At 44.2% G+C, this 23,708-nt stretch overlaps 1 protein-coding gene across 2 annotated transcripts in view; it reads left to right on the top strand.

The window, feature by feature from the left end:
- Positions 1-23,708, top strand: part of golga5 (golgin A5) — a 94,177-nt gene that overhangs the window by 23,755 nt on the left and 46,714 nt on the right. For both annotated transcript variants that reach the window (XM_072274814.1, XM_072274813.1), the window contains exons 2-3: positions 4,590-5,201; positions 11,755-11,982. In XM_072274814.1, coding sequence (XP_072130915.1) covers positions 4,622-5,201; positions 11,755-11,982 — 808 coding nt within the window. In that variant the 5' untranslated portion in view covers positions 4,590-4,621. The remainder of the gene's footprint in view (positions 1-4,589; positions 5,202-11,754; positions 11,983-23,708) is intronic.

Here is a 23,708-nt window from a genome sequence, read left to right as displayed (position 1 = left end):
CTTGCTTCCTCAACACTACCTGTCTCTCCACCTATCTTTGTATCATCTGCAAACTTGGCCATAAAGCCATCAATTTTGTCATCAATATCATTGACATATAACATAAAAAGCAGTCCCAACACAGACCCCCTGTGGAACATCACTGGTTACCGACAGTCAACCTGAAAAAGCTCCCTTTCTTCCCAGTCTTTGTCTCCTGCCAATCAGCCAGTGTTTTATCCATGCTAGAATCTTCCCTGTAATACCATGGGCTGTTATCTTGTTAAGCAGCCTCATGTGTGGCACCTTGTCAAAGACCTTCTAAAAATCTAAGTACACAACTTCAACCGTTTCTTCTTTGTCTATCCTGCTTGTTATTTCAAAGAATTCCAACAGAATTGTTAGGCAATATTTTCCTTTAAGGAAACCATGCTGACTTTGGCATATTTTATCATCTGCCTCCAAGTGTAAACGTAACTTTGCTGGATCAAATAATAATAGCACAAAAAGATCGTTACTTATCTTTTCACCTGTTTATTTCTTCGAGCTCAGCCGGCGAGTGAACCTGGACCCGACATCAGGGAGAGACCCTTTCTCATCTCCCTGGCGGTTCTACAAGTTCACTGCCCAATGTCCGAATTGTCAGAAGTTATAAGGCCACCGATACAAAAGAACAATCAGTCTGATAACCATTCCGGCCAAGTCAATGGACTATTGATACAAAGAACAATCAGTCTGATAACCATTCCGGCCAAGTCAATGGACTATTGATACAAAAGTACCATCAATTTGTTAGACACTCCAGCCACCTTAATTAAAGAAAGAAATGTCCTACCTGGTTTGCTGGAGCCACAACTTAATTACAAAGATAAGAACATCCATTAAATTTATGCTTTAATTAAGAAAGGAATGTTCTGTCTAATTTCCATTAGGTACTGCTTTTTGTCAAAATCAAAAGGTGTGAAAAGCCCAGACATCTTATGTGGATCTGGGCGAACTTTAATCATCTTGCTCCAAAGAAGGCAGCTGTGAGACATTATTCAAACACACTGCAGTCACAGACATAGTCAGTTCCGAATCCATTGTTTACAGGAATCTTGAGAATCCCCCATTCCCTTAAACTTCATCACAAGTACCCCAAACCTTTATTCTTAATAATCAACTCCAATATCTTCCCAACCACTGAGGTCAGGCTAACTGGTCTATAATTTCCTTTCTTTTGCTTCCTCCCTTTTTGAAGAGTGGAGTGACATTTGCAATTTTCCAGTCCTCTGGAGCTATGCCAGAGACAATTGATTCTTGAAAGATCATTACTATGCCTCCACCGTCTCTTCGGTCACCAGTTTCAGGACTCTGGGGTGTAGACCATTTAGTCCAGGTCATTTATCTATCTTCAGACCTTTCAGTTTCCCAAGAACCTTCTCTCCAGTAATGGCAATTTCATACACTTCTAACCCCCTGACACTCTGGAGTTCCAGCAGGCTGCCACAGTCTTCCACAGTGAAAACTGATGCAAAATACTTATTCAGTTTATCTGCCAATCCTTATCTCCCAATACTACCTCTCCAGCATCATTACTTCCTACAAAGCGAAACTCAACAGCATGAATGGCAGCGATGCTTCACTACCAGATGAACTCAATGCCTTCTATGCACGCTTTGAAAGGGAGAATATAACTACAGCTGTGGACATCCCTGCTGCACCTGATGACCCTGTGATCTCTGTCTCAGAGGCCAATGTTAGGCTGTCTTTAAATAGAGTAAACCCTCGCAAGGCGTAAAGTCCCGATGGAGTACCTGGTAAGGCTCTGAAAACCAGTGCCAACCAACTAGCGGGAGTATTAAGAATAAGAATATCTTTATTGTCATTGTTGTGGAGCAATGAAACACAGTTTAGCAGCTCAATGTTTTGCAGCATGGCAAAGAATATATACATAAAATAAACTCCGTTCAGGACATTTTCAACCTCTCACTGCTACGGGTGGAAGTTCCCACTTGCTTTAAAAAGGCAATAATTATACCAGTGTGAAGAAGAATAATGTGGCTGCCATAGTATCTATCGCCCGGTAGACGAAAGAGCTAATTGTGGACTTCAGGAAGGGTAAGACAAAGGAACACACACCAATCCTCATAGAGGGATCAGAAGTGGAGACAGTGAGCAGTTTCAAGTTCCTGGGTGTTAAGATCTCTGAGGACCTAACCTGGTCCCAACATATCGATGTAGTTATAAAGAAGGCAAGACAGTGGCTAGACTTTCTTAGGAGGTTGAAGAGATTTGGCATGTCAGCAAATCTACTCAAAACCTCTACCGTGGAGAGCGTTCTGACAGGCTGCATCACTGTCTGGTATGGAGGGGCTACTGCACAGGACCGAAAGAAGCTGCAGAAGGTTGTAAATCTAGTCAGCTCCATCTTGGGTACTAGCCTACAAATTACCCAGAACATCTTTAGGGAGTGGTGTCTCAGAAAGGCAGCGTCCATTATTAAGGACCTCCAGCACCCAGGGCATGGCCTTTTCTCACTGTTACCATCAGGTAGGAGGTACAGAAGCCTGAAGGCACACACTCAGCGATTCAGGAACAGCTTCTTCCCCTCTGCCATCCCATTCCTAAATGGACATTGAATCTTTGGACACTACCTCACTTTTTTTTTAATATACAGTATTTCTGTTTTTGCATGTTTTAAAAAAATCTATTCAATATACATAATTGATTTACTTTAAAAAAAAAAGTTATTTGTTTTTTTTCTCTCTCTGTTAGATTATGTATTGCATTGAACTGCTGCTGCTAAGTTAACAAATTTTACGTCACATACTGGTGATAATAAGCCTGATTCTGATTTATTTTCCAGTGGTCCAATATATACTCTCACCTCTTTTACTCTTGAAATATCTCAAAAAATGTTTGGTATCCTTTTTGATATTGGCTATCTTGCCTTCATTTTTCATCTCTCCCCCCCCCCACCCCCATGGCTTTTTTAGTTGCCTTCTATTGTTTTTAAGCTATGAAGAATTTAAAGGTATCGAAAATCATTTTGAATATTGCAATGAAAATCAAGATTTGGAGGATGCAATTATCGCCTCTCATTGCTGCCATCAGGAAGGAGGTACAGGAGACTCAGGACTCACACCAGCAAGTTCAGGAACAGTTACTACCCCTCAACCAAAGGGGATAACTTCACTCACCCGGACACTGGTTTTTCCCATAAACTCTGGACTCAGTTTCAAGGATTCGTCATCTCGTGTTCTCAATATTTATTGTTTCTTTCTTTAGTATTACTGTTTTTCTAATCTTTCTTCTTGTAAATGCACAGTTTGTTGTTTTTTTGCACACATTGTCCGCCCTGTTGGTGTGGTCTTTCATTGATTCTATTATGGTTATTGGATTTATTGAGTACGCCTGCAAGAAGGGGGGAGGAAGTGAAAGAGGCTTGCTGAAAGGTGCTACGTGAAGCCAGGTGGGTGGGAAAGGTAAAGGGCTGGAGAAGAAAGAATCTGATAGAAGGGGAGCGAGGGAAGGACCCAGGACAATAGACAATAGGTGCAGGAGTAGGCTATTCAGCCCTTCGAGCCAGCACCGCCATTCACTGTGATCATGGCTGATCATCCACGATCAGTATCCAGCCTTATCCCCATAACATTTGATTCCACTATCTTTAAGAGCTCTATCCATCTCTTTCAAGAAAGCATCCAGAGACTTGGCCTCCACTGCCTTCTGGGGCAAAGCATTCCATACATCCACCACTCTCTGGGTGAAAAAGTTTTTCCTCAACTCCGTTCTAAATGGCCTACCCCTTATTCTTAAACTGTGGCCTCTGGATCTGGACCCATCAGCAGGAACATGCTTCCTGCCTCCAGTGTGTCCAATCCCTTAATAATCTTATATGTTTCAATAAGATCCCCTCTCAGCCTTCTAAATTCCAGCGTATGCAAGCCCAGTCGCTCCAATCTTTCGACATAGTGACAGTCCCGCCATCCCAGGAATTAACCTTGTGAACCTACGCTGCATTCCCTCAATAGCAAGAATGTCCTTCCTCAAATTTGGAGACCAAAACTGCACACAGTACTCCAGGTGTGGTCTCACAAGGGCCCTGTACAGCTGCAGGACCCAGGGGGAAATGATAGGAAGGTGAGAAGAGCTAAAATATGAAATGGTCCTATTTGTCGATTTATTATACAGTGCATTCCCGTTAATTGGGACCAGTCGGGACCAGTATATTTTGGCCCAATTCAGCGGCTGCCTCAATTAGCAGAGGTTTCATGGAAGTAGTTAAAAAGGCATAAAAAAGGCAAACTATCATTGAACTCAGTAACAAATAATGTATTAAATCTAAAATTTATTATCAGAGTGGGGAATATGGTGAGAGGGGTTGCATTTGTTTACTGGAAGAGTAGTCAGTAATCATGCCATCAGGTTGGAAGGTACCCAGATGGAATATAAGCTGTTGCTCCTCCACCCTGAGGGTGGCACGAGAGAAGGCTTTGGAAATGAGGATGGAATCGGAATTAAAATGTTTGGCCTCCAGCTTTGTTTCATATCAACTAATTAAGGTGTGTGTGGACTAAGATGTTAGTTTGTGGACTAAGGTGTGCTTTTTGTTCTTTTGTTATTAGGTCATGTTATAAATCTTTGATCTCAGTTCAGAATGTCATGGTTTGCTGATTTGGCAGGGAAGGCGGAAAACTTCCTGAACAAAGTGGACCAGGGGGCTGCGGCTGCACTGCAGAATGCACCCCATAATGCCGCCACAGCCACACACCCGCACAGCGATAGTGACGGAGCCACTTCTCAGAGCCAGTATTCGGCCCTGAACCAGCTGAGTCGTAAATCTGATCAGCAGATCCACACAAGCCCTGATTATGTCTCCTCCGCTGCCAGTAACATTAAGAGACAGAAGGCCACCCTTTTGGCTGGAGTTTCTAATGTATCATCACCATCGAATGTTGACACCTCGGCTGGTGTGCCTGCAAGCTCTTCTCAAAGCAGGCCCTCGGTGCAGTTCGTGCGACCAAAACGGAACGAGCCCAATGATGACCAACTTTTTGATTTCCTAAATAGTTCAGAAAAATTATTAAATGGAAAGGTGGACACTAAGCAAGAGGTAGCAAAGCCTACCACACCAAAGACTCATTCTCGGACTTCTAGTCACAGTTCAGTAAAATTGGGCACCAATAGTAAGACGGCTGAGGAGAGCTTTATCAAGGACAGTTCTGCTTCTGGATATGGTAAGAAAAAGTTTCAATGAAAACAAATTATTGTTTACTAATTTTCTATACACAATTTCAGTTATGCAGATAGAACATTTTATGGATGTATTTTCTTTAGAGATACAGCACAGAAGAGCTCCTTCGAGTCCAGTGAATCGTACCGTACAGCAACCCGCCTGTTTAAGCCTGGCCTAATCACAGGACAGTGATTAGGCCAGGCTTAAATAGTGTAGGTAGTGGGTAGCGGCTCCATATGTCACTATACAGGGCGTGACGACCCTGCCGTACACGAGTCCTGGGCTCAGCTGGCTCCGGCTGACAGTACCCGGTATGGGCCCCTATCCAGGGTTATGGATCCCACTGCCTTGTGGGTGTTTTCAGGAGAAGAGAAGGCTAAGGAGTAAACCCTACACAAATCCGGAGTGGAGCCCCTAAGGCGGTTGGATGACATATCACGTCACCTCCTGGCAGCTCCTGCAACCAAGCTGATGCCAAATGTACTGCTTCACATTCCTTTGGACCACATGCTCACCACTGATTGCCAACTAGGGGTGGAGGTTTCACGGTGAAGGAAGGTGGGGTGGGAATTGACAGTGTGGGGGAGGGGTAGTGCAGGACCTTGAAGGAGAGGGGGATGTTTGAAAGAGGAACTGAACTGCTGGTGATGTTGGGTGAATTTGGCCCCTGGGGGGGGAGAAGAGGGCTTGGGTTTATGGGGGTGTGTTGGAGATGTTAGGTTTAGGGGTAGGGCTGAGGACTGGGGATGTGAGAGGGGATGGTGGGGCCTGGTGTTACGTAAGCCCCTTTGTGAGGGTATGGCTTGGTTTATTTGGGGTGCTGTCCGGCTTAGTTGGTCCATTGGAAGTTAGGATTAGCGTTGGGGATGTCTCTTGTGGGCTGCCGCGGGTAGTATTAAACTGATGATGTGGGATGAACCTGGCTCCCTGGTGGGGAGAGGGCTCGGATTTAAGGACGAAAGTGCATTCTAACAAGCCACATCTCTGATTAGTGTACAGGCTGCACTGCAGCCAATGGTTAAGACATCACCAGGCACCAGCCAAGCACTGAGGACAGTTATAGAGAAAGATGCTGGAAAAGGGCCAGTCACATCATGGGGACCTCACCTACCCTGCTCGTGGACTGTTTGTGCCACTCTCATCAGGGAGGAGGCTGTGTGGTATCCACACCAGGGCCAGCAGACTCAGGAACAGTTACTTTTCTAAGCTGTAGGATTGTTCGGCAGAATCTGATTCTGTTCTTTACCTTTTGTGCTGCATCGGATCTGGAGTAACAATTATTTTGTTATTGACATTTGTTTACTGGAAATGAGGTTAAACAATCTTGAATCTGGAAGTAGAATACAGTGTGACCATAAGATATAGGAGCAGAAGTAGGCCATTTGGCCCATCGAGTCTGCTCCGCTATTCAATCATGGGCTGATCCAATTCTTCCAGTCATCCCCACTCCCCTGCCTTCACCCCATACCCTTTGATGCCCTGGGTAATCAAGAACCTATCTATCTCTACCTTAAATACACCCAATGACTTGGCCTCCACAGTCACTCATGGCAACAAGTTCCACAGATTTACCACACTCTGACTAAAGTAATTTCTCCGCATCTCTGTTCTAAATGAATGTCCTTCAATTCTGAAGTCGTGCCCTCTTGTCCTAGATTCCCCTACCATGGGAAATAACTTTGCCGTATCTAATCTGTTCAGGCCTTTTAACATTTAGAATGTTTCTATGAGATCCCCCCTCATTCTCCTGAACTCCAGGGAATACAACCCTTCTTTGATATTGGTTGCCAGCTTCATTTCATAATTCATCTAATGACCTTCTCAGTTTCCGTCTGCAAGTTTTCAAAAGCTTCCCAATCCTCTATCTTCCCACTAGCTCTGGCTTCCTTGTATACCCTCTCTTTTGCTTTTACTTTGGCTCTGACTTCACTTGTCAGCCATGGTAGTGTCCTTCTTTCATTCGAAAATTTCTTCTCATTACTGTGTGGGGCACCACGGTAGCACCCCATGTTTCTGGGAGCGTGTGTGGGTTTCCTCCAGGGGCTCCAGTTTCCTCCCACAGTCCAAAGTCATACCCGTTAGTAGGTTAATTGGTCATTGTAAATTGTCCTGTGATTTGGTGAGGGTTAAATAGATGGGCAGCGTGGCTCGTAGGGAGAGAAGGGCCTGTTGCCCACTGTATCCTGAAAGAAAGACAGAAAGAAAGGAAGTAATAAGAATTTCAGAGATTAGGATATTGTTCAAAGTATCACCATCAAAAACCTTTTAAATGTTGAATGGCCTAGACAGAGTGGATGTGGAAAGAATGTTTCCCATGGTGGGAGAGTCTTGGACAAGAAGGCCCAGCCTCAGGATAGAGGGGCGCCCATTGAAAAGGTGGTGAATTTGTGGAATTTGTTCCACATGCAGCTGTGGAGGACAGGTCGTTGGGTGTACTTAAGGCAGAGATTGATAGGTTCTTGATTGGACATGGCATCAAAGGTTATAGGGAGAAGGCCAGGAACTGGGTTGAGGAGAGGAAAAAAAGGATCAGTCATGATTGAATGGCGGAGCAGACTGGATGGGCCGATGGCCTAATTCTGCTCCTATGTCTTATGGTCTATAGATAAATCACCCGGCCAGATGGTGTCTACGCCAGAGTTCTGAAAGAGATGGCTGAAGAGATTGTGGAGGTGTTAGTAATGATCTTTCAAGAATCACTGGATTTTGGAATGGTTCTGGAAGACTGGAAAATTGCAAATGTCACTTCAGTCTTCGAGAGAGAGAGGCAGAAGAAAGGAAATTTTAGGCCTGTGAGTCTGACTTCATTGATTTGGGAAAATGTTGGAGTTGATTGTTAAAGATGTGGTTTCTGCTGCTTTGTGGCACATGACTAAATAGGCCATAGTCAGCATGCTTTCCTCAAGGGAAAATCTTGCCTGACAAATCTGTTGGAATTCTTTGAAGAAATAACAAGTAAGATAGAGAAGTAACAAAGGAGAATCAGTTGATGTGTACTTGGATTTTCAGAAGGCCTTTAACAAGGTACCACACATGAGGCTGCTTAATAAGCTACGAGGCCATGGTATTACAGGAAAGATTCTTGCATGGATAAAGCAGTGGCTGATTGGCAGGAGGCAAAGAGTGGGAATAAAGGGAGCCTTTTCTGGTTGGCTGCCAATGACTGTGGTGTTCCACAGGGGTCTGTGTTGAGACCGATTCTTTTTACGTTATATGTCAATGATTTGGATGATGGAATTGATTGCTTTTTTGCAAAGTTTACAGACAATACAAAGAAAGGTGCAGGGGCAGGTAGTTTTGAGGAAGTAGAGAGGCTACAGAAGGATTAGACAGATTAGGAGAATGGGCAAAGAAGCGGCGGATGGAATATAGTGTCAGGAAAGTGTATGATCATGCACTTTGTAGAAGAAATGAAAGGGTTGATTATTTTCTAAATGGAGAGAAAATACAAAACTGGGGTGCAAAGGGACTTGGGAGTCCTTGTGCAGGATTCCCTGAAGGTTAATTTGCAGGTTGAGTCAGTGGTGAAGAAGGTAAATGCAATGTTAACATTAATTTTAAGAGGACAAAAATATAAAGTTGAGACTTTATAAAGCATTGGTGAGGCCTCACATGGAGTATTGTGCACAATTTTGGGCCCCTCATCTTAGAAAGGGTGTCCTGAAACTGGAGAGGGTTCAAAGGACGTTCATGAAGATGATTCCAGGAGTGAATGGCTTGACATATGAAGAATGTTTGATGGCTCTGAGCCTGTATTCACTGGAATTCAGAAGGATGAGGAGTTTCAACCTAATTGAAACCTATCGAATGGTGAAGGGTCTTGATAAAGTGGCTGTGGAGAGGATATTCCCTGTGGTGGGAGAGTCTAAGACCAGAGGTCACCGCCTCAGAATAGAGGGGCGTCCTCTTAGGACAGGGATGAGGAGAAATTTCTTTAATCAATGAGTGGTGAATCTGGATTTTTTTTGCCACTGGCAGCTGTGGAGGCCAAGTTTTTATGTATATTTAAGGCAGAGGTTGATAAATTCTTGATTAGTCAGGGCATGAAGGGATACAGAGTGAAGGCTAGAGATTGGGACTGAGAGGAAAAATGGATCAGCCATGGTGAAATGGTGGAGCAGATATGATGGGCCAAATGGCCGAATTCTGCTCCTGTATATTATGGTCTTATGGAATGTAGTTAGGAAAAACAACATGAAAATAGGAATCTCGGGCGTTGTGAAGTTTGGCGAGGGAGTGGATAGAGAGTGGCAGAAGAACTGGTAATGCGAGAGTGAATCTTGCTTGAGCTTGGAGTAGGTTTTCAAATCAGATGGGAGGCTGCAGGAGAAGTTCTGATAATGGACAGAGAAATGTTTTCTCTTGAAATTGGTAGTAATACATTTAGAATCTGTTGCCATAGAAATAAAGCAGAGTAGAAAAAATTATTGACTGTGCTGTTCTGGGTGACCGATATACAATCTACACACTACTTGATTTATGCCAGAAATATTTTTTTCTTTTGCTGGATCTTGACACTTCAAAAATAGATGGATTTGCATATTAGAGTGTGGATTTATTTTCTAGTTGTGCAGTGGAGGAAAATAATTTGAGATTTTTCATTACAACCATAATATAGTATTAATGGTAAAACTCTTGGCAGCGTGGAGGATCAGAGGGATCTTGGGGTCCGAGTCCATAGGACGCTCAAAACAGCTGTGCAGGTTGACTCTGTGGTTAAGAAGGCATATGGTGTATTGGCCTGTATCAGTCGTGGAATTGAACTTAGGAGTGGAGAGGTAATGTTGCAGTTATATAGGACCCCACTTGAAGTACTGTGCTCAGTTCTGGTCACCTCACCACAGGAAGGATGTGGAAACCATAGAAAGGGTGCAGAGGAGATTTACAAGGATGATGCCTGGATTGGGGAGCATGCCTTATGAAAAACAGTTTGAGTGAACTTGGCCTTTTCTCCTTGGAGCGACAGAGGTGACCTGATAGAGGTGTATAAGGTGATGAGAGGCATTGATCGTATGGATAGTCAGAAGCTTTTTCCCAGGGCTGAAATGGTTGCCATAAGAGGGCACAGGTTTAAGGTGCTGGGGAGCACGTACAGAGGAAATGTCAGGGGTAAGTTTTTTTACTCAGAGTGGTGAGTGCGTGGAATGGGCTGCCAACAACGGTGGTGGAGGCGGATACAATAGACCATTCGGCCCTTCGAGCCTGCACCGCCATTCTGAGATCATGGCTGATTATCTACTATCAATACCCGGTTCCTGCCTTGTCCCCATAACCCTTGATTCCCCTATCCATAAGATACCTATCTAGCTCCTTCTTGAAAGCATCCAGAGAATTGCCTCCACTGCCTTCTGAGGCAGCGCATTCCACACCTCCACAACTCTCTGGGAGAAGAAGTTCCTCCTCAACTCTGTCCTAAATGACCTACCCCTTATTCTTAAACCATGCCCTCTGGTACTGGACTCTCCCAGCATCTGGAACATATTTCCTGCCTCTACCTTGTCCAATCCCTTAATAATCTTATATGTCTCAATCAGATCCCCCTTCAATCTCCTTAATTCCAGCGTGTACAAGCCCAGTCTCTCTAACCTTTCTGCGTAAGACAGTCCGGACATCCCAGGAATTAACCTAGTGAACCTACGCTGCACCTCCCCCACAGCCAGGATGTCCTTCCTTAACCCTGGAGACCAAAACTGCACACAATACTCCAGGTGTGGTCTCACCAGGGCCCTGTACAAATGCAAAAGGATTTCCTTGCTCTTCTACTCAATTCCCTAGGGTCTTATAAGAGACTTTTGGATAGGTACGTGGAGCTTAGAAAAATAGAGGGCTATGGGTAACCCTAGTAATTTCTAAGGTAGGGACGTGTTCAGCACAGCTTTGTGGACCAAAGAGCCTGTATTGTGCTGTAGGTTTTCTATGTTTCTAACCAGTGGGCCTCCTTGAACTAGGCACCATGTTGGGCCAATGGGCACAAAGGTCAACTAACCCAAATTGGAGTTGCATACAATTTTTGATCGTTAAAATTAATTCTGTCAATACGATTATTTAGTTACGAAGGCTTCCGAAACTACTGATCTGCAATCCTAATAAGGAATGCTGTACACGTAAAATCCTGAAGAATCTATCATAAATATTTTGTACTGGAACGTTAGTAAACTGATTCACTGAAACAGATTTTGAAGTGGTAATAGCAAATAGCGGTTAGTGCTATGCTATTACAGCTCAGGATGTTGTAGTTCAGAGTCAAATTCCAATATTCCCTGTAGGGAGTCTCTGTACGTCCTTCCATGGTTTTTCTTGGATGTTCCGGTTCCTCCACAGTCCAAAGATACGCTGGGTCATTGTAAATTGTCCGGTGATTAGATCTGGGTTGAAGCGGGGTTGTGGGGTGTTGCTGAGGTGACGGCCTGGAAGGGCCTGTTCCTCATCACAACAACTGCCGACAGGCAAATCATTGACTTACAATTTATTTGTATAAATATTGGAAACTTTGAATTGTAAACTGAATTTCCATGTATACTATTAGATTGATTTATTAATTGTTATTTTAAAAGATTCAGAAAGATTGGAAAGCTCCAGTGTGAATCAGAGTACCCAAATAGAGCCATCAAAGGAAGAAGCATTGGGGAATGCAGGAGGCACAACTTTCTTGAATAAGGATGAGAATCAGTCACAAGAGCTATCAAACCTTCGGCTTGAAAACCAGTTGTTGCGGAATGAGGTGAACTCCTTAAACCAAGAAATGGCTTCGGTGATTCAGAAATCAGTGCAAACTCAAGAAGGTAAGAAGGGAATTGAAGCTTTAGGTATGTGGCAAGTGCTGGTTCTCCTTTCCATGAATAGGTCATTGTAAATACAAGAGATTCTGCAGATGACGGAAAACTAACGCAACACGCACAAGTTGATAAAGGAGTCAGCAGGACAGGCAGCATCTATGGAGAGGAATAAAGTGTTGATGTTTTGGGTCGTAACCTTATCAGGTTTTGGTCCAAAATGCCAACCACTTATTCACTGCATTAATGCTGCATGACCTGCTGAATTCCTCCAGCATTTTGTGCATGTTACAATAGATAATTATTTCTGAGATGTGGTTCCAGAGGTTCTGTTCAAAGAGGACGGAGAAATATCTTCACGAGTTCTCCAATTGACCAAAATACCCACAGTCTGCCATCCTGGTTCGGTGTCAGTTGCCACGGTCTGTTCTACCCATTCTCTCTTAAATCTTCCCTTTAACGGGAGTGCAGTGAACCCCTCTCTCACTGCTCCCCCTCTGTGATCTCTGCAGCCCTCTGACATACCACTTCCCATTCTTATTCCAATATGTCAATCCATGGCCTGCTCTACTGACGCGATCAGGCCACACCTTATATTCTGGCAACACACATCAAAGTTGCTGGTGAACGCAGCAGGCCAGGCAGCATCTCTAGGAGGAGATACAATCGACGTTTCAGGCCGAGACCCTTCGTCAGGACTAACTGGAGGAAGAGCTAGTAAGAGATTTGAAAGTGGAGGGGAGATCCAAAATGATAGGAGAAGACGGGGGGGGGGGGAGGGATGGAGCCAAGAGCTGGACAGGTGATTGGTGAAAGGGATATGAGAGGATCATGGGACAGGAGGCCCAGGAGAAGGAAAAAGGGGAGGGGGGAACCAGAGGATAGGCAAGGGGTGTAGTGAGAGGGACAGAGGGAGAAAAAGGAGAGAGAGAGAAAAAGAATGTGTGTATGTGAATAAATAATGGATGGGGTACGAAGGGGAGGTGGGGCATTAACGCAAGTTAGAGAAGTCAATGTTCATGCCATCAGGTTGGAGGCTACCCAGACGGAATATAAGGTGTTGTTCCTCCAACCTGAATGCGGCCCCATCTTTACAGTAGAGGAGGCCATGGATAGACATATCAGAATGGAATGGTATGTGGAATTAAAATGTGTGGCCACTGGGAGATCCTGCTTTCTCTGGCGGACAGAGCATAGGTGTTCAGCAAAATGATCTCCCAGTCTGCGTTGGGTCTCACCAATACATAGAAGGCCACATCGGGAGCACCGGACGCAGTATATCACCCCAGCTGACTCACAGGTGAAGTGTCGCCTCACCTGGAAGGACTGTCTGGGGCCCTGAATGGTGGTGAGGGAGGAAGTGTAAGGGCATGTGTAGCACTTGTTCCGCTTACAAGGATAAGTGCCAGGAGGGAGATCAGTGGGGAGGGATGGGGGGTACGAATGGACAAGGGAGTCGCGTAGGGAGCAATCCCTGCGGAAGGCAGAGAGAGGGGGGGAGGGAAATATGTGCTTAGTGGTGGGATCTCGTTGGAGGGTGGCGGAAGTTACGGAGAATAATACATTGGACCCAGAGGCTGATGGGGTGGTGGGCGAGGACCAGGGGAACCCTATTCCTAGTGGGCTGGCGGGAGGATGGAGTGAGAGCAGATGTGCGTGAAATGGGGGAGATGCGTTTGAGAGCAGAGTTGATGGTGGAGGAAGGGAAGTCCCTTTCTTTTAAAAAGGAAGACATCTCCCTCATCCTGGAATGAAAAGCCTCAACCTGAGAGCAGATGCGGCGGAGATGAAAGGAATTGCGAGAGATGGTGGAGGAAGTCTGGGTAGCCTCCAACCTGATGGCATGAATATCGATTTCCTGAACTTCTGGTTATGCCCCCCCCCCCCCACTTCACCATTCCCCATCCCCTTTTCCCTCTCTCACCTTAAGTCCTTGCCTGCCCATCGCCTCCCCCTTTTGTTTCTTCCATGGCTGTCTGTTGCTGTCACCAAACAGCTTCCCAGCTCAGTACTTCATCCCTCCCCCTCACATACCACCTTGTGTTTCTCTCTCCCCTTCCCCACCTTTTAAATCTACTCATCTGTTTTCCTCCAGTGCTGCCGAAGGTTCTCAGCCCAAAATATCGACTGTACACTTTTCCAGAGATGCTGCCTGGCCTGCTGAATTCCTTCAGCATTTTGTTGTGTTGCTTGGATTTCTAGCATCTGCAGATTGTCTCTTGTTTGACTTTCTTGAACTGTCTGAAGGATGTTGCCCTTGGTCGCTTTGTTTGCAGGCACTATCTTCAATGAAGGACAGCTTCACTGTTTCATACTGACAACATTGACGTCTGTATTCCTGAGCTAAAGTAAGAGGGAGAAGCACTAATGGGGCTACTGATTTTGACAGGAGTTCAGTACAGGTTTGGACCTTGTGTGAGAGACTGAACTCCCCTGCAGTCTTTCTTTATACAGCACTTATTAACAGCTAATAAGCAGCTGAGGAATATCCGGCACAGGTGAGTCAGTGTCTCGGAGGGGAAGATGGAATCTATTTTTGGCAGCTGCAGTCTGAAAAGAGCATTGAATGACGCAGAATTCCAGAGTGTGTTGTCGGCTCAAACGTGTGAATGAGTGTCATTTGGATGTGGATATGCTCCACCAACACAAAGCCTGGCTGAAAACAAACGAAAAATAAAGAATTTATTATTTGAAAGTATGGAAATTGACACGACAGTGACAAATTATAAGACCATAAAACATTAGGCAGCATCACCTGTGGAAATGAATAAACAATCAGTGTTTCGGCCCGCCGAGTTTGCTCCGCCATTCCATCATGCTGATTTATTATCCCTCTCAACCCTGTTCTCCTGCCTTCTACCCATAACCTTTGATATCCTTACTAATCAAGAACTTATCAACCTTTGCTTTAAGTATACAGTACCTACCTACTTGGTCTCCACAGGTGTCCGTGGCAATGCATTGCATTGCACATATTCACTACCCTCTGGCTAAAGAAATTCTTCCTCATCTCTGTTGTAAAGGGACATCCTTGCATTGTGATGCTGTGCTTTCTGGCCTTAGACTCCCCCCATAGGAAACATCTCCATGGCCACTCTATCTAGGTGTTCACTAGAAAAGACAAAAATAAGGCAGGGTAAGCGGAGAAGCCGTTGTGTGGCTGGACCGTTGTTGGAGTGGCTTTGGCTTATTAGGCTTGTGTGAGCTAAGTATCTGATAAGTTTCTTCATCCTCTTTATTTCTCATTCCTCATCTGTTAGTGCCTCCCAGATAGCCACATCTACACCAGGTGCAGCTCCTCAGAACATTTTAAAGAACTGGAGCTACAGCTCAAAGACCTTTGACTCATATGGGAGACTGAGGAAATGATAGACGGGAGCTACAGGGAGGTAGTCAGCCCAAAGTTGCGGGATGCAAGTAACTGGGTGAGTGTCAGGAGAGGAAAGGGAGATAGACAGCTAGTGCAGAGCACCCCTGTGGCCGTTCCCCTCAATAACAAGTAGACAGTTTTGGACACTTGAGCAGGACGACGTACCAGAGGGGAGCTGCAGCGACTGCTCTCTGGCACTGTGGTGGAGAAGAGGAGCTGAAGCAGACTGTAGTAGTGATAGGCGATTTTATAGTTTGAGGAACAGAGACAATTCTGTGGACGCAATCTAGAGACACCCAGGTGGTATGTTACCTTCCAGGTCCCAGGGTTCCAGGATCAGGACCACAGCATTCTCAAGGAGGAGGGTGAGCAGCCAGAAGTCTTGGTATATATTGGCACTAATGACAGAGATAGGAAAACTGAGGAAGTCCTGAAGAGAGATTTTAGGGAGCTAGGTAGCAAGTCAAATAGCAGGATCCCCAGAGTAGTAATCTCTGGATTGCTGACTGTGCCACACATCTGTGAGGGCAAGAATAGGATGATTTGGTTGAGCTGGTGCGGGGGGCAGGAGTTCAGATTTATGGATCTTTGGGATCTCTACTCCAGAAGGTACTACCTTTGCAAAAGGGACAGGTTACACCTGAACCCGAGGGGACCAAAATCCCTTTGGGCAGGTTGGCTGGAGTTGTTTGGGTGGGTTTAAACTAATTTGGCAGAGGGGTGGGAACCGGAGAGAAGGACTGACGATGAGGTAGTTAGTTCACAAACAGAGGCAGTATATTGTGAGGCTGCTAGCGAGGGAAGGCTGGTGATAAGGCAAAATTTTAGTCAATGGGATGAGTTGCAATGTAAAAGGGGGACAAAATAAGAAGGATGAATACAGGACTCCAAGGTGTTGCATCTGAATGTGCGCAGTATACAGAATAAGGTAGATGATCTTGTAGCACAGTTACAGATTGGCAAGTATGAGGTGAACATCACTGAATCGTGGCTGAAAGAAGATTATAGCTGGGAGCTTAATGTCCAAGGATACACATTGTATCGAAAGAACAGGCAGGTAGGCTGAGGGCATGGGGTGGCTATGTTGGGGAAAAAATGAAATCAAATCATTAGAAACAAGTGACGTAGGATCAGAAGATGCAGAATCGTTGTGGGTAGAGCTAAGGAACTGTAAGGGTAAAAAGACCCTGATTGGAGTTGTGTACAGACCCCTCAAACAATAGTAAGGATGTGGCCTGCAAATTACAATGGGCGATGGAAAATGTGTGCCAAAAGAGCAATGTTACAATAATCATGGGGGAATTCAATAGGTACATTTAATGTCAGAGAAATGTATATAATATACGTCCTGGAACTTTTTCTTTGCAAACATCCACAAAAACAGAGGAGTACCCCAATATGCAGGTAGATTGGGAAAATCAGTTTAGTGCTGGATTGGCTTTTTAGAGCAGCTCGTGATTGAGCCCACCAGGGGATCAGCTATTCTGGATTGGTTGTTATGCATGAACCAGAATTGATTAGAGAGCATGGGCTAAAGGAACCCTTAGGGACCAGTGTTCATAATGTTAGAATTCACCCTGCAATTTGAGAAGGAGCTAAAGTCAGTATTAGAATGGAGTTGTAGTTGTTGTTCGTCCATCGTTGTCGTCGATGAAGACCTCGACACCATTATGATGGTGTCAAGACTAGTGTGTGATTTGGATTTAAGTGAGGGAGAGTTGCGCAGCATCAGCCTCACTCTCTCTTCCCAATTCCCATCTGGATCCAGCGGCAAGACAAGAGTGGAGACGGCTGGAGATGGGACTAGGCGCAGTGGATGACCAGGACGTCTTCTGTGTCTTGTTCTGCTCTACACTTTCCACGACGCTGGCAGAGACCGCCTTCTTGACTGTTGGACCTTCTGTTGGCCTTGTCCGCTCAATCCGCTGGAGTCTGCCTTCATATGCTGGGATAGACAACTCCCTATCTCACCGAGGGTTTGAGACCCGTCAGCTACCCTCACCTGGTTTAGCCGGCTTGTTGAAGCCATTGCCTGGGGTGTGGCCGCTGTCACATGCAAACAGCTACGGGGAGCCACAAGTGAGAGCCGAGTGCCAGGTGGGGACCAAAGGTGGACAAGCCACCCCGAAAAGGACGCGACATGTTCCCCCACCAGAGGTGCTAAATTACAGAGGCATGAAAGAGGAGCTGGCCAAAATTGATTGGAAGGGAACACCAGCAGGGATGACAGCAGAGCATCAATGGCTGTACTTTCTGGGAGCAAGTCAGGAGGCATAGGATAGATACTTCCCAAAAAAGTAATTGTGATTTAATATCTTTATTGTCATTGTTGTGGAGCAATGAAACAGTTTAGCAGCTCAACGTTTTGCAGCATGACAAAGAATATATACATAAAATCAACTCTAAAACCTCAGGAGTGCAGTCCAAAATTAATAATATGGATGGGGGGGTGGTAGGACTATTGCACACCTGCCATTCCTGGAAGTGTGATGCATTTAGCTGTCGCCATCTTAGGAGGGGGGCAGGAGAAGGGAAGGAGGTGTTATACATTTCACTGCTTGTGGGTAGAAGCTGTTAAGGAGTCTCTTTGCTGTCGTCCTTAATGCTCTGTATCTCTTTCCAGAAGGTAGAGGGGAAAACAGGTGATGTCCAGGATGAGTGGGATCCTTTGAAATACAAGTAGCCTTCTTTTGAAGTCTGCCAGTATAAATGTCTCTGAGGGAGGGTAATGTTGTGCCAATATTTTAAAGGCAGGATGACACAACCATGGCTGACAAGGGAAGTCAAAGTTAACATAAAAACCAAAGAGGGCAAAAATTAGTGGGAAGTGAGGGAATTGGGAAGCTTTTAAAAACTAATAGAAAGCAACTAAAAAAGTCATAAAGGAGGAAAACATGGACAATGAAGGTAAGCTAGCCAATAATATTAAAAAGAATACAAAAAAGTTTCTTCAGGTACAATCAGTGTGAAAGAAAGGAGAGAGTAGATATCAGACCACTGGAAAATGATGCTGGAGAGGTTGTAATGGGGAACAAGGAAATGGTGGACAAACTGATTAATTATCTTGCATCAGTCTTCACTGTGGAAGACACTAGTAGAATGCCAGATGTTACTAGGATGAAGGTGTTTGGGAAATTGAATGGTCTGAAGGTAATTGGGTCATCTGGACCAGATGGTATACATCCCAAGGTTGTGAAAGAGGTGGCTGAAGAGATTGTGGAGGCAATAGATTCTGGAGTGGTTCCGTAAGACCGGAAAATTGCAATTAAGGGAGAGAAGCAGAAGAAAGGAACTTATAGGCCAGGAGAAGGAGAGTCCAGGAGATACTGTAAGCATGTTGAGAGCTAAAGGATTACAAGAGACAAAATTGGTCCTATGGAAGACCAGAATGGAGCCAAAACAAATGAGGGAGATCTTAAATTAATTATTTGCCTCTTTACTCAGGAGATGGATATAGAGTCTATAGAAGTGAGGCAAAGAGGCACCAATTTCATGGAGTTTGTACAGATTACAGAAAAGGTGTTTGCTACCCTGAGGCAAATGAGGTTGGCTAAAGCCCCATGTCCTGACCAGTTATTCCCTCTGACCCAATGGGAGGCAGAAATTGCTGGGGTCCTAGCAGAGGTATTTAAAACATCCTTAGCAACAGGTGAGGTACCAGAGGTTTGGAGGATATCCGATGTTGTTCACGGGTTTTAAAAAAAAGGCTCTAAACATAAACTAGGAAATTATAGGCCAGTGAGTCTGACATCAGTGTAGGAAAGTTATTGGAAAGTATTCTAATGAACCGGATATAAGTATTTGGATAGAAATGGACGGATTAAGGATAGTGTGCGTGGCTTTGCGCGTGATAGGTCATGTCTAACCAATCATGCAGAGTTTTTCAATGAAGTTACTAGGAAAGTTGATGAAGACAAGGCAGTGGATGTTGTAAAGCATGTAGACTTTGGAAAAGCATTTGACAAAGTCCCACATGGGAAGATGGTCAAGACCAGTTCAGTCACTCAGCATTCAGGATGAGGTAGTAAATTGGATTAGACATTGGCTTTGTGGGAGAACCCAGAGAGTGGTAATAAATGGTTGCCTCTCTGACTCGAGGCCTGTGACTAGTGGTGTGCCACAGGGACTGGTTCTGAGTCCTTTGTTACTTGTCATCTATATCAGTGATCTGGATGATAATGTGGTTAACTTGTTCGGCAGATTTGCGGATGACACCAAGTTTTGGGGGTGTAGTGGACACTGAGGAAAGCTATCATGGCTTGCAGCAGGATCTGTATCTGCAGAAAAATGGGCTGGAAAGTGTCGAATGGAGTTTAATGCAGACACGTGCAATGGTTTGCACTTCAGTAGGACCAACCAGGGTAGGTCTTACACAGTGAATGGTCGGGCACTGAGGAGTGTGGTAGAACAAAGGGTTCTGGTAATACAGGTACATAAGTCACTGAGAGTGACATCACAGGTAGACAGGGTTGTAAAGAAAACTCCTGGCACATTGGCCTTCATAAATCAATGTATCAGGTACAGAGAAAATTTACAAGGATGTTGCTGGGTCTGGAGGATCTGGGTTATAAGGAAAGATTAAATAGGTTAGGACTGTATTTTTTCTAATGTCAAAGGTTGAGAGGAGATTTGACAGAGCCATACAAAACTATAAGGGTATAGTTAGATATGACCCAGGTTAATTAAACCTGTGGACGGATGAAAACGAGGTATTACAGAATTAAAAGAGAACTTGGGGGATGGGGGTGGGGGGAAGCTATGTGAGAACAATGTGTGGCTGACGCAGCATGGGAAAGCGAGAGAAATGCAGCAAACTATTAGAAACTAAAGATAGCAACTGTTAAAAGTGGAATTAGTAGTGAGTATCTCTACCTCACTTGAAAACCGAAGGGTGAAACCCCTGGAGGAGAGACGATAGCGATAAAAGATTTATTGAAGCTACAGCTATGACAAGTATCAGCTGTAACGAGACAGTATCAGCACAGATGAGTGTCTAAGATCTTTACTGTATAACCAGGAATTCGTTCTGTTAAACCACACCAAGGGAAATGGTTTTTTTTTTTGTATTGTTTTATGAATCGACTTTCTGTGGATGATCAACTATTTCATCCAACAAAACAATAAACAAGATGGCGAACCAACCAAGACTGAAGAACCTGCATGGGAATGAAATGTTTAATGGTGTAGAAGATTTAATGCGGTTGGACGTACAAGTTTATTTTCATTCGAAGGATCTGAATTTGATTTTCTGCAAGAACTGATTATTTTTGCAAAGACTTTAATAACTTACTGAAGGAGATTTACTTTGTCTAAAAGTCATGATGTTGGAGAATTGCTGTGAAAGGAGTTAAGTTGTTTATATATAATTTTTGAATTTGAATTTGTAGACATACTGACTAGAACTAAAGCTAACCATTATACTCAGGAATAGAAATTCAATTAGTTTTCTAACTAGGGATAAATAAAAAGGAAAGGTTAGTCTGTAAACTTTTAAATAGGGAATAACACTAGAACTAATTAGAGAAATTGGAGTAATAAAGGTTATTCTAATGAATCTTACTGATTCTAACTGAAAAGGAATTTGATAGATTTGGAACCTAACAGCATGTTGGAATTTTAATTTGTTCTTATTCATGTAAATATTTTGTATATTTTGTTTTTTTATAAACAAAACTTACCTGCTGAAGTGTGTGTTCACTATTCACTGCCTCCTTCCGCTATCTAGAACTTCTGATGACCTACTAGCACCTAGAGTAGTACTGTACTATGTAATTTGATTTTTCTCAGTTTATAGTTATTTATTGGAACCATAGAACACTACAGCACAGAAAACAGGCTGTTCGGCCCATCTAGTCTGTGCCAAAACTTTATTCCGCTAATCCCATTGACCTGCACCCAGTCCATAACCCTCCAGACCTCTCCTATCCATGTATCTATCCAATTTATTCTTCAAACTTGAGTGAGCCCGCATTTACCGCATCAGATGGCAGCTCGTTCCACACTCCCACCGCTCTCTGAGTGAAGAAGTTCCCCGTAAAACTTTCCCCTTTCACCCTAAAGCCATGTCCTCTCATATCTCTCCTAATCTAAGTGGAAGGAGCCTACTTGCATTTACTCCGTCTATACCCCTCAGTTTTGTAAACCTTTATCAAATCTCCCCCCCCGCCCATTCTTCTACGCTCCAAGGAATGAAGTCCTAACCTGTTTAATCTTTCCCTGAAATTCAACTCCTGAAGACCCGGCAACCTAGTAAATCTTCATACTGATATCCTTTCTATAGTTAGGTGACCAGAACTGCACACAATACTCCAAATTTGGTCTCACCAATGTCTTATACAACCTCACCATAACATCCCAACTTCGATACCCAATACTTTGATTTATGAATGCCAGGATACCAATAGCCTTCTTTACAACCCTGTCTATCTGTGATGCCACTTTCAGGGAATTATATATCTGAACTCCCAGATCCCTTTGTTCCTCCACACTCCTCAGTGCCATACCATTTACTGTGCATGTCCTACCTTGATCTGTCCTTCCAAAATGCAACACCTCACTTGTCTGCGTTAAATTCCATCTGCCATTTTCTGGCCCAGTTTTCCAGTTGGCCCAGATCCCTCTGCAAGCTTTGAAAGCCTTCCTCGCTGTCTCCAACACCTCCAATCTTAGTGTCATCAGCAAACTTGCTGATCCAATAGATTATTGATATAGACAACAAACAACAATGGTCCCAGCACAGATCCCTGAGGCACACCACTAGTCACAGGCCTTCAGTCTGAGAAGCAATCATCCACTACCACTGTCTTCTCCCACACAGCCAATTTCAAATCCAGTTTACAACCTCTCCATGGATACCTAGTGTCTGAACCTTCTGAACTAACCTCCCATGTGGCACCTTGTCAGAGGCCTTACTAAAGTCCATGTAGACAACATCCACAGCCTTTCCTTCATCTACTTTCTTGGTAACCTCCTCGAAAAACTCTACAAGATTCGTTAAACACGATCTACCACGCACAAAGTCATGCTGACTATCATTACTCAGCCCTTGGCTGTCTAAATACTTGTATATCTGATCTCTCCAATAGTTTACCTACTACTGATGTCAGGCTCACTGGCCTGTAATTACCTGGTTTACCTTTGGAGCCTTGCTTAACAACGGAACATGAGCTACCCTCCAATCCTCTGGCACTGCACTCGTGGCTAAGGACATTTTAAATATTTCTGCCAGGGCCCCTGCAATTTCTACACTAGTCTCTCTCAAGATCGAGGAAATATCATGTCAGGCCCGGGGGATTTATCTACCTTTATTCGCTGTAAGGCAGCAAGCACCTCCTCCTCTTTAATCTCTATATGTTCTAGGACACTACTGCTTGTTTCCCTTCTTTCCATATACACATTGCCAGTTTCCTGAATAAATACTGATGCAAAAAAAACTGTTTAAGATTTCCCCCATCTCGTGTAGCTCCACACAGACAACCACTCTGATCTTCTAGGGGACCAATTTTGTCCCTTACTATCCTTTTACTCTAATATACTTGTAGAAACCCTTTGGGTTTACCTTCACATCATCTGCCTCATGTCTTTTTGCCTTCCTGATTTCCTTCTTTAGTATTTTCTTAAATCTTCTATACTCTTCAAGTACCTCATTTGTTCTTTGTTGCCTATACCTGCTATACACCTCTCTCTTTTCCTTAACCAGATCACCAATATCCCTTGAAAACCAAGGTTCCCTATGCTTGTTAACTTTGCCTTTAATCCTGGCAGGAACATGCAAGCTCTGCACTCTCAAAATTTTTCCTTTGAAGGCCTTCCACTTACTGAACACATCCTTGCCAGAAAACAGCTTATCCCAAACCACTCTTCCTAGATCCTTTCTCATTTCCACAAAATTGGCCCTTCTCCAATTTAGAACTTCAACTCAAGAACCAGACCTATCCTTATCCATAATTAACTTGAAGCGAATGACATTACGGTCACTGGATCCAAAGTGGTCACCTACACATACTTCTGTCACCTGACCTGTCTGGTTCCCTAATAGGAGATCAAGTATTTCATCCTCTCTCATAGGTACCTCGATATATTGATTTAGAAAACTTTCTTGAACGCATTTGACAAACTCCAAGCCATCTAGCCCTTTCACAATGTGGGAATCCCAGTCAATATGTGGAAAGTTAAAATCCCCTACTATTACAACTTCCTGTTTCTTACATCGGTCTGCTATCTCTCCACAGATTTGCGCCTCCAATTCGCTCTGACTATTGGGCGAGCTATAATACAACCCTATTAGTGTGGTCACACCTTTCCCGTTCCTCAGCTCCACCCATATGGCCTCTGTAGATGAGCCCTCTGGGCTGTCCTGTCTATG

Source organism: Mobula birostris, chromosome 1, assembly GCF_030028105.1.
Source record: "Mobula birostris isolate sMobBir1 chromosome 1, sMobBir1.hap1, whole genome shotgun sequence".
Lineage (NCBI taxonomy): Eukaryota > Metazoa > Chordata > Chondrichthyes > Myliobatiformes > Myliobatidae > Mobula > Mobula birostris.
This window is presented reverse-complemented; position numbering and strand designations above follow the sequence as displayed.